The 11,377-nt window shown below is 54.2% G+C and overlaps 1 protein-coding gene across 7 annotated transcripts in view; it reads left to right on the top strand.

Annotated features, from left to right (window-relative positions):
• The window catches only part of LOC142051154 (uncharacterized), a 24,642-nt gene extending 13,944 nt beyond the window's left edge, over positions 1-10,698 (top strand). Inside the window, exons 1-7 of one of the 7 annotated variants that reach the window (XR_012658314.1) lie at positions 1,301-2,071; positions 2,151-3,082; positions 4,625-4,696; positions 5,057-5,158; positions 6,209-6,316; positions 6,955-7,099; positions 7,737-8,251. Coding sequence is in view for 6 of the 7 variants with exons in the window: in XM_075080339.1 (XP_074936440.1) it covers positions 1,942-2,071; positions 4,625-4,696; positions 5,057-5,158; positions 6,209-6,316; positions 7,737-8,515 (1,191 nt within the window). In the remaining variant the exon portion in view is untranslated. Of the gene's footprint in view, positions 1-1,300; positions 3,083-4,624; positions 4,697-5,056; positions 5,159-6,208; positions 6,317-6,954; positions 7,100-7,736 lie in introns of those variants that run through there. The other 6 variants (XM_075080344.1, XM_075080345.1, XM_075080340.1 and 3 more) reach the window with 6 other exon arrangements.
• The last annotated feature ends 679 nt before the right edge of the window (positions 10,699-11,377 follow it).

Raw genomic sequence — 11,377 nt, forward strand, 5'->3', positions numbered from 1 at the left:
TTGCTTTGGAAGAGTAATTTCTTTGTATTTGCATTTCAGAAGTGATGACTCTTTCTTGCACTGCTTCTCATAAGCATCCCTAAGCAGATCTTTAGGCACGTTATTTGAGCAGTTTGGGGTTAACTGCTTATTGTCACGCTGTTTGGTGGTTTGGGATTATTTCTCCAATAAGTATTTCTGTCACTTAGCAACCCTCAGTGTCTTCAAAACCTTTTGTTTTTTAGCTTCTAAGTAATTTTGTTATTCGGAATGGTAGCGTAAGTTACAGGTAGAGCAGTGTCCATAGCATCCCCAACACAAGGTGCTTGTGTATGTAGCCCCAAATCACCAGGTTAGTATTTTGTTGCACAAAACTCCTTTGCAGAGTTTAGAAAAAAAAAATCTGGTATTTTTGTGCTCTCTTCTTAGGCGATTGTCAAATACATTAAAATAGGTGCCAAACGATGTTTTCACCTTTTAATTTGATTTAAGCTGTCCGGGACTGTGAAGCATTAGGGTGTCCATCTTCTCTTAAAGCCTGCCTCGTGCTTCTGCCCCTGGTATTTTGATTTGGTCGATCATGCTCTTAGCTTGGAAGAAACACCCTTGAGGTCTTGACTTACCCTCCACACTCCTTGTTTCAGGTTTCCTCGAGTACTCGCCAGTCAGATGCGACTAATTCTATGGAAGCTTGTCAGAAGCTGTCATTGTTTCCGTTTGCAGAGGTGAGTTTCTTTGAAAAGGGTTGTCTTCCCCAGTATTTCCCTTTAAGAAGCATCTGATGTTCAGCCTGAAAGAGAAATCAAAGCTCTTTAATCTGGAGAAGAGAAGGCTGCGGGGAGACCATGTTGCAGCCTGTCAGTACTTAAAGGGGGACTATAGGAAAGATGGGGACAACCATTTTAGCAAGGCCTGCTTTGACAGGACAAGGGGTAATGTTTTTAAACTAAAGGAGAGTTGATTTAGAGTAGATATAAGGAAGACATTTTTTAGGAGGGTGGTGAAGCACTGGATCAGGTTGCCCGGAGAGGTGGTGGAAGCCTCTGAGCTCTGTTGTTGAGCCCGTTCTCTGTCCACCTCACCAGCCCACACTACCTTAGCTTGATCGTGAGGATGTTCTAGGAGACAGGGTTGAACACCTTAACGAAGTTGAGACAGACAACATCCGCTGCTCTCCCTTTGTCGACGCAGCCAGTCACGCCATCATAGAAGGCTGTCAGGTTGGTCAAGCATGATCTCCCCTTGGTGAACCCATGTTGACTGCTTCTGATAACCTTCTTGTCCTCTACATGCGTGGAGATGACCTCCAGGATGAACTGCTCCATCACCTTTCTGGGGCCGGAGGAGAGGCTGACTGGCCTATAGTTTCCCAGGTCCTCCTTCTTGCCCTTTTTGAAGAGTGGAGTGACATTTTCTTTCCTCCAGTCCTCGGGTGCCTCTTCTGTCCTCCATGACTTTTCAAAGATGATGGAGAGTGGCTTGGCAAGAACATCCGCCAGCTCCCTCAGCACTGGTGAGTGCATCCCATTGGGGACCATGGATTTGTGAGGATCCCGTCTGGCAATATTTTCCTCCTGTTTCTGCGTGTTGTTTCCGCACCTGAAGAACACGTGGCATCTGTTTCCTTTTGGCCCTTAACAGGATTCTGAGCAGAAAAGATCTCTGGCCCACGGAGGTCTCTCAGCAAGTTATGCACATGCGCAATTTCACGGGGCATGCTTTTGTTCTCCTCGCTCGTACCCGACGTACTTAATGCAGGAAAGGCCGTAGACACACATTCTTCTCTTCTTTTTTTATCCTTTCTTCTTGTTCAGAAGAGCTGGGAAGTTAATGGAAAGGTTTTCACTTACATTTAAAGTTTTCCAGGGAATATTCAAAATGTCTTTTGGATACCATTAGTCATCCAACATACAAAACTAAATGTCAGCTCCTCCCTTCTCCTACTGCTGAGATTTGCCAGGCATGCTTGACTGTGTACAGGCATCATTTTATCCTGAAAAGGAGGAGAAGGCAATGTTTCCCCTACCCTGGCTGTTCAAGGAGGATTACTTTGAAGATTTTTGTTCCCCTCTTTTGACATCTCTCGCTTCAGGTGAAGCTTACCTTCACGGTCTGGAGCAAAAATCGCTCAAACTATGTTTTCCTCATAGACTGGGTCTCTTTTGTTGTAGCTGCCATGGAAGGAGAGAATTCCTTCTTGCCCCCGCCCCCCTTCTGAAGAGCACTGGAAAGAGAATGCAATACATCTGCTCATCATTACATGCCACGGCAGTTACTTGGACAATTAAAGAGAAGCCCACCTCTATGCACACTTTGCATCAGCTGTTTGAGTTGTTACACGGGCAACGTGGCTTGTGCTAGCCGATGCCTAGAGAAAGAAAAAGCATCCCTGCAAACCTTGCTCTGGAGACCCCTGATTGCTGAGTGAGCAGCCACACTTCGGCGCATCACTGAATTGTGATATACCCCTTGCAAGCAATTAGTGAAAAACCTTATAAGGCAACTGCGGGTTAGTACTGCTTTGATGAATTTCCCTGCCTACCATGCTAATTTTTACCCAGGACCTTCCTTTGACTTTTCCAGCATGTTGCTATCTCTGACAACGTCAGCAGCTAACGGGTTAACAGAACCAAAGGAAATTGGGAAGGTTCTTGCGGTTGTGCCCTTTTCGTTATTTCATATTAATAAAAAGCAGCTGGAAGTTTTTACCCTTTACTTCCTCATCCCTTCCCAGTGCTGCTTCTGACTCCGTGTAACACTACAGACTTTGGTAATGTTGGTTCCCTGGAAGACCCTGTGGGCGAGTGTACGGGCCTGCTGAGCCCAGCCTTAGGACCAGACCCACTGGCCGTGGAGCTGGTGATGTTGGAGGTGTCAGAGGAGAGAGCTGGAGCAGGGTCTGGTCGCCGCGGCACGGCGGGACCCGCACCTCCGAGCTGACTCAGCACACTGACGTACCTGCTGTCCACCTGCATGGGAGAGCAGAACCGACCCTGGGCTGCTCTGCCAGGCACGGTGGGATACAGCCCGTGGGAATCTGGAGAACGAGTGTACCTGTGAGGTCAGAGATGGCGCATTTGACTCATGAGCAAAAGCAAAAAAGGTGCATTGGTATTTCAAGCATTTAGCTTTAAGTACTGTACGTTGACACATATCGGCCGTCGGTGGCTCACCCTCCACGCTAATCTTTCAGTCTCTTGGACCAGTACGTTCCCGAAGCAGCCCTCGAGAAGACAGGCTGTGTTTTACTTAAATCAGAGCTAATTGATGCTTAATTAGTGAATCAGTTTCTTAACCCAGAAAGCCAAAAGGATAAAGAACTCTCCCTAAGCATCCTTCTCATCTCAAAGACAGAGACAGGTGTTTTTGAAATATATTCACACAATATTTATATACTATAGACACAGCACAAAATGTGCTGCTTGCTTTTTTAAAATCCCAAAGTACTGACTTTGTTGCTTTCTTGGAAAATTGAATTTTCAAAAGGCTGGGTTGGCCAATAAATTAGGAAGAAGTAAAACCAAGGTCAAGGTTAACAGTATGGGCGTGTAAAGAGAAAGAGGTTAAGCTGTGCGGACTGTCAACGAAGGGGAGGAACACCTTTGGAAAACAGCTAAATTTGTGCTGGCTGAAGGCAGCGGATCCCATTAAGGCCCCCGTGGAGTCTGACTCACAAGGATCTTCTCAGAGCATGTCAGATGACACCGCGGGTGCCCAGGGCGTGGATGTGTTGTGAGGTCACAGACCCCGGTGTGCCACGCCGTGTTGTGCAGTGCTGTGCCGCAGGCACCGCTCCAGCAGTGCCAGCTGTGGCAGCAGCGGCAGCAGCATGGTGCAGGCGCGGGGGGCCGTGGCCCCCACCCACCTATTTATCCTGCTCCTGATGGCCCTGCAAGCCTGGCAGGTCGGGGCTGCTCCGTGGCGAGCGTGGGGATTAGGTAGGTGGGCAGGCAAGGTCCAGCCCCAACCCTGGCAGCGTGGCACAGCACCCGCGGCTGCTCGGGGTGACGGCGGGGCTGGGGTCGTGGTGGGGCAGGGCTGGGAGAGCAGCAGGGCCAGGCTCGGGCAGGTGAGTCGTGGCCAGGTCGACGGGCAGCTGGAGGCAGACGCTCCCCGGGGAGGCGCAGGGTTCCGTGGCCACTGCAGGGGCATTTTCCAGGTGAACGGTGGGGTCAGGAGCAGTGCCACGGGGTGAGAAGCTGCTGCTAGAGCTGGCCCTGTGCCGCCCTGCCCCAGGGCAGCCTTCCCCCAGCCTGCACGTTGGGGCCGGAGTGGCTGTGCAGAGGCCAGGCAATAGCCCGTGGGAGCGCTTCTCCTCCAGGCTGGTCACAGTCGTGCCGGGAGCCGTGGCTCTGCCGCTCCTGGCTGGGTCCTGGCTTTCAGCTTCAGGCACCTCTGTCCTTGGGAGATGCCCGCTTGGGAAGGTGGGAGCATTCCTGCTCTAGCCCTGCAGTGCTCTCCTTGGGTGAAGCCAGGTCCCCATGGGACACAGAGCCCCAGCCCACAGCCCGGGGCACGCTGCTCTTGAGGGGAGGGGAGGGACGAGTGCCATGGAGCAAGGCTGTGTTTGAACTGCATTCACTGCTGTTCAGAACTGAAGTGCATTAAAATAGTTCATGGGAGCTTCTCTGTCCTGTGTTTACAGACATGGCTGGAGGCGATGGATATCCAGCTTCCCGTCTGGGTTCCCGGGCTGACACGCTGGGATATCGCATGGGTACGTCATGGCTTTTGACTTCCTTGGAGAGCTGCCAGCTCAGAGGCCAGATGTGAGCGAGACATCTCTTGCAGGCGTGACAATATAGGCCGTGTGCGCCACGTGGTTACACGATCCCCTCATACGTTCTCCTCTTCAGTTCTGACAGTGAATATCGCAATGTGTGATGGGAACTTCTTGTGGGGGTTTGGTTGCAGGTGTGGGTACAGGGAGGGCTTTTCCAGCTTCTGGGCTGGATCCCGCGCTGGAGCTCCCCTGGCATCGCAGGGGTGAGTAGTCAGTCTTGACTGGCTGCACAGACTAAGCACTCTGTTTCGGTATTTTATCAGAGAGAAATTTAACTGGCTACTTCCTGTTAAGGTCCCCAGAGAGCAAAGTATGAAGCTGAAAGAGGCAAATCTTCCCAGCGGTCATCAGAAGTCCTGAAGGAAATCCTGAAGGGCCTGGACAAGGAAGCACTTGGTGGGTATATATCACTCTTAAGCAGAAGACTTGGGAAGCTGAGGGTTTGATGCCTGTCTGGCCCAGCCGTAGCTACACAGCAGGAAGGGATTGATCAGAGCCTCACTGCGGTGACACTCAGTTTCACGCCTTGCAGGCGCTGGTGAGCCACAGAGTGGCCCAGAGCCTCTGCTGCCAGTTGTGGTTCAAGCTGAGCCCCAGGGACAGCTGCCGCCCCAGTTATACCCCTAGCGGTCAGAGCTGGACTGGGCAGACGTTGGTATCCAGCTGTCAGGGATGGGCAGCGCTCACGCCTTGAATGCGTGAGGGACTTGCCGAGGAGCTGATTCCTGACAAGCCGCGAGAGGGCCGGCACCCTGCCAGTCAGCGGAGGGGAGAGTGCCCTTGGCCGGCACAGAGGGTGCGCAGGCAGCTTGGGGTCGCTGAGACCGGCAGACTTTGCCTGCGCTGCAGGCAGCCCCTGGCCAGGATGGGAGCAGCCCCAGCTTCACAGCCGGTCCAGCCCCGCTGTTCTCCTTGATGGGCGAGGACTCTGAGTGACACCCTGGAGTCAGGGACAGGTGGGAGCTGGGCAGGCAGCTTGAGGCGGGCCGCCCAACTTGAAGGCAGCTAAAATGAGGGGCTGTGAATTCAGTCTCGCATGGTTTGGCTGTCTGTTTCCAGTTGTGTTTTAGATAACTTGGCTGTGGTTTTCCTCTTGTCTTGGGGGACTGTGGGCTCTTCCCCGCCACACGTGAAAGTGCCCAGAACATGGTTGCAAGAGCTTGCGGTTCAGTCCACCACGTGTGCCTGATAGCCTTACCGTGTGATGGAGTTGGCATGGTGGGACGTGCTTCTCAGAAGGGCTCTTTCCACGGCTGAACTTGCTACGGCATCTTCCTGCCCTCTCTGCAGGGAGTCGTGTACCATCGTCCTGCCCTTTGCCCGAAATGCGCTCAGTGGAATGTGAACAAGATGGCATGCAATCCCCTAGCCTTTCAGCAGGTTGGGATTTGCTGTCTGTTTACATCTAATTATGTCTAATGAAACTGACCCGCTTTCTTTCTAAAGAGATGGACCGTGAGACTGCGGAGAATGAGGCGCTTCAGGAAGCAGGCAGTCACGCGGTGCCAGTCTCTGGTGCCAGAAGAGGGGCAATTCAGTCAGTGGAGGTGCCAGGTAATTGCTGTCCTTTGGTCATCCAGGGCCACAGGTCAAAATCTGTGGGTGTCTGCAGGCTCTTCCCCGAGTTCTCGCTACTGCACACCATGTCAGCAGCCAAACTCTTAGCAGAGAGCAAGTGTTCTAAAAGAAGGCAGGAGCAGCTCTGAGAGGATGACTCCCATCTCTGGGGTGTGAAGGTTATTGCCGTCAGTGTGCCAGAGACACGCTCGCTCGTAACCCTCTGCTGATGGCCTCGTGAGTGTTCCCAAAGGGTCAGAGTGAGCCCCCAGGCAGCAGCTCTAGCAAGCCTTGCAAGGCGGAGGTGGGTGAGCGCAAAGGAAATTGTGTGCAGATGTGAAGGATCACCAAGAAGGGGGAGCAAACCCGTGACACTGGGAAAACTGGACTATGGGCATGCCAGAGCGTAAGCAAAGCTGCGAGGAGAAAGAGAGGCTCCAGAGTGTGTTGATTTGCAACGACCTTGGGAGCTTCCTTTGCTTCTCCTGAAGCCAAGGAAATGTGGCAGCCCCAGGATGTTCCGTGGCTCAGAGATGCTACCAAAGCGAGAATGAGCATTTCCTGGCAATGTCAGGCCTCCTGTGAGATGAGCAGTAGTGTGCAGGACACACTAACACACCGAATCATTCCTCCAGGCGTGGATGGCACGAGAAACACAAATGCTATGGATCCAAAAGATTTCCAGAAGTACTGCATAGAAGGCGCCGTGGCGGTCGTGGGCTCCATATTGCTTGGGATGGTTTTCTGTTGTGTGATCCGCCTGTGGAGGAAGAGAAGGCGGTGAGTTGGTGGCGGGGGGCAGGTGCAGCCAAACTGCTGCGTTAGATGGCTGCTGTTAGCCATGAAGCATTTTGAGGTAGGGTATTCTGGCGTGCCGAGTTAGTTACTGGCCAAACAGGACTGAGGTTTCTGCTGTGAGGTGTTTTAACTGTCCTCTCAACCCATGGGCCCTCTTTTCTGCAACCTGTCCTCACTGTTGCAAGTATTAGTTAAAAGTGACCCTGCCTGGACAAGAGCAGACCCAGCAACAGACGTAGGCAGAGCAAAGTCAGGCAGGAAAACAAAGAGGGATGACGTTGCCGCAGAAAGTGAGAACTGCAATAGCGACATCTCCCTGCCAGGGAACCCAGCAGCAGAAATCACCCTGTGAGGTGATGCTGTAATTTCCAGATGTTCACCTTGGCCAGGGTATCCCAGCAAGCCACACTGTGGTGAGCAACCTTCCCAGCTCTCAGCTCATGGGAGCAGAGCCCCAGCCGAGGGGTGCGGGGCGCCCCGTTTTCTGCACAGAGCTCTCTGTGCCCACAGCTCCCACGTGCAGCCGGGTGCCCCCATGCCATGGGGCGCGCAGCTCTGCCCCGCCACCCGCCCAGCACCGCAGCCGTGGCGGGGCCTCAGCAGCCTCCTCTCTCCGCAGGCGCCTCGCCGCAGCTTCGAGAGCCCGGCCCGAGACCAGCAGCTGCCCCTCACACCCGGACACCTGGACTGCCCACCCCAGCACCTCCAAGAGCTGGACCCAACACCAGCAGCCGTCACGTGTGCCTGGAAAAGCGGCCCACCAGCCATGGAGCAGCGGCGGGGAAACAGCCTCCACCAGCCCGGACGGCCGCCCGGCCCGCCCGCCTCCGCCCCGGCCCAAATGGCTGTCCAACTCAGCCAGCCAGGTGTTGCGGGACCGGCCCAGCACCCTCCGGGCCCCGGAGAAACGGCAACCACCCCCTCGCCCCCCAAGCCCATTTCTCCAGCCCTCCTGCAAGGGCCTGGGGCAGTCCCGCCAGGATATGGATTTGGGGAGCGACGGTGAACGCGAGGGCCAATAGGGGAGTGACGACAAATACAATTTCCTTCGATGACAAGGTCACGGACCTAGTTGGCCAAGAGAAGCCAGCTGATGTGATCTTTCTGGATTTCAGTAAAGCTTTTGATACTGTCTCTCACAGTCTCCTCCTGGGCAAAATGTCCAGCACACAGCTGGATAAACGCGTAACGCGGTGGGTGAGCAATTGGCTGGGGGGTCGGGCTCAAAGGGTTCTAGTCAATGGGGTTACATGGGGCTGGTGGCCAGTCACTAGCGGGGTTCCACAGGGATCCATCTTGGGGCCGGTACTCTTTAATCTCATTGTAAATGACTTGGATGCAGGACTTGAAGGAACGCTGATTAAGTTTGCTGACGACAAAATTGGGAGGAGCTGTTGACACTCCCGAGGGCAGAGAGGCCCTTCAGAGGGATCTGGACAGACTGGAGAGCTGGGCAACCACCAACCATATGAAGTTGAACAAGGCCAAGTGCTGGGTTTTGCACCTGGGGCATGGCAACCCTGGATGTACAGCCAGCGTGGGGAATGAGAGGCCGGAGAGCAGCTCTGCGGGGAGGGACCCGGGGGTTCTGGTCGACGGCAAGTTGAACACGAGGCAAGAGCGTGCCCTGGCAGGCAAGAGGGCCAACCATGTCTTGGGGTGCATCAAGCCCTGCGTTGCAGCCATGGAGAGAGGGGATTGTCCCGCTCTGCTCTGCGCTGGTGCGGCCTCACCTCGAGCGCTGGGTGCAGTTTTGGTTGCCGCAGTACATGAAGGATATAAAGTTACTGGAGAGTGTCCGGAGGAGGGCCATGGAGTTGGTGAAGGGTTTAGAGGAGAAGCTGTACAAGGAGCAGCTGAAGTCCCTTGGTTTGTTCAGCCTGGAGAAGAGGAGACTAAGGGGAGACCTCATCACGGTCTGCAGCTTCCTCACAAGGGCAGGAAGAGGGGCAGGCGCTGATCTCTTCTCTCTGGTGACCCACGATAGGCCTGAGGGAATGGCAGGAAGATGTGCCAGGGGAGGTTTACGTTGGCCCACGGTGTCAATAAACCACGGCGCGGCAGAAAGCTGCTATCAAGCCGTAACGGAGACAGCGTCTGTTCTGGTTCGGGCTGGGATGGAGTTAATTTTCTTCCTAGCAGCCCATACGGTGCCGAGTTTTGGATTTGTAACCAAACCGGTGTTTCAGCCATCGCTGAACCTGCTTCCGTGGCACGGAGGCCTGCTCTGTTCAGACGCCGCCCTGCCACGGCCTGGCCTCCCGCCACCAGGCTTGGGGCGGCTGCACCCCGCTGGGGCCGGCAGTGCTGCAAGGTTTCGGGGGTGCTGCCTGGTGTGGGGAAAGGTGCCCGGTTTGGGGGTGTTTCTGCATTTGGCGGTTCCTTGTGGGCTTGGGGGACTCTTGGCAGGTTTAAGGTGTGCCCCTGGGCTTGGGGGTGTTTGTGGGTTTGGAGGCTGCCGACAGGTTTTGGGGGGTGTGCCTGGGTCTGCTGGTTGCTGCCAATTTTGGGGGAAACTTGAGGATTTGGGGGTGTTGCTGTGTCAGGTGCATGCTGCTAGGTCTGGTGGGTGCAGCCAGGTGTGGGGCGCCTCTGGATTTAGGGTTTGTTCCCGGACTGGGGCAATGCTACCAGGTCTAAGGGTTATTTTGGGTTTGGCGGCTGCCGCTGGGTTGACAGCAGCCTCTGTTCCGGTGGACACAAGCCCTGTCCCTGCAGCAGCGCCAGCAGTGCGTCTCGTAAGGCGCTGGGCACTGCTGTGGTCACGCTGCGCTCCCTGGCTGGTTGTTTCAGCAGCTGGGCCGCACGGCTGGCCTCCCTTGAGAGGCGCTGGGGTGCCACCCTCGGGTGGATTTCACTTGCTGTGTTTGAGGTGAAACTGTGTCTCTCATGTTCAGAGTGCTTTAGGATAGCACACACCATGCCGGCTGCTCCGCCTTGGTAGTAAACAGTGTGTTTCTGTTTGTGGTTTCGTTGCGCCGTTCCTTCTTTTGAATCTCTGATGCGGATCACTCGGGGCCATTGGTGGAGGCTGGTTTTTGCACCGTGCCTGCTGTGTTGCTTGTCGGTGGTGCAGGAGGGGAGCCGGGCAGCGCTGCTCCACTGCTGCCCCACTGCTGCTTGCTGGGGTAGCCGTGGAGGAAAGAGGCTTTAGGAAGTCCCTTCCTAAGTCCAGCGGAAGCTCAAGAGGTTTTCTGCCAGTGGAGTTCCTGCTCTGGATGAGGTTGCTGCCAGGCACTGACTTTGTGCAGCCTGTGGTCCTGTTGACTTGCTGCTCTGTGTCACAGAGCGGTTTGTCAGGCAACCGTCTGGTGAACAAGGCTTCCGGTGGTGCTTCGCTGTGTGGATATTCCAAACCAGGAGAGGGGCGCAAGTTAACGTTTTTGGGGTGAGTTGAGCTTTTTAAGTTTTGGAGCTGACCGGTCCAGCAGAGTTGTGCTTAGGAAAGCACACACCTGGTATTTGAGGGCTTGTTGCACCCAGAAATAAAGCAGGCTGCATCAGTGTGACTCTAGGGATTGTTCTGCACAACGAAAGCTAAAGTGCGGCATACGTCATTAACTCCTGGGCGGTGGGTTAGGCTAGATGAGCCACATCGACAAGCCTTCCTACCTCAGCATCTTCTCTAGTGTGCTTAGGAGATGGAGCTGTGCCTTGCGGTTGAACTTGGTTTAAACCCAGACTAGACCATGAGTTATTAGTGAAAGCCTGATTGCTGGTAGTTTGATACTACAATTGTAATGTTAACAGGCAGAGAGAGAAGGATGCAGGAAGGAGGTGTGTGACTTCTGTGAACACCGACAGCACAAGCGTGTGTGACCCTAGGAATGCAGGGCACAGCAAAGCCTTTGCTTCTGATCCAGCCTATTGGTCTCAGAGGAGCTTCCTAAAGGACGAGAACGACATGCTCATCTCCGCAGGATCCAGCAGTTCCGTGGGCCAGGTAAGCCTTGAGTCAAAGAACCAGCTGGAAGCAGCTGTCACTAATACGCAGCTGGAGGTGGTCAGTTCCTTTATCTCCCGTTACTAACATTCATGTCAGCGTAACGCAAAAGACCGGCATTTGTCACTTTCCTGGTGTGAAGCAGTGGCTAGATTTTATCTGTGTTTCTGTCCTCCTGGAACTGAGTGTTACTGTCAAGCGTGCTTGCCAGTCTTGATTGCTAATCTAAACTGTTAGTGAGGGCTCTCCTGGCAGACAGCAGTGCCTGTGAGTGCATTTGGTGGCTCGCTTATGCAGAGGAGGCTCTTGGTGGTTTG

Source organism: Phalacrocorax aristotelis, unplaced genomic scaffold, assembly GCF_949628215.1.
Source record: "Phalacrocorax aristotelis unplaced genomic scaffold, bGulAri2.1 scaffold_111, whole genome shotgun sequence".
Classification (NCBI taxonomy): Eukaryota; Metazoa; Chordata; class Aves; order Suliformes; family Phalacrocoracidae; genus Phalacrocorax; species Phalacrocorax aristotelis.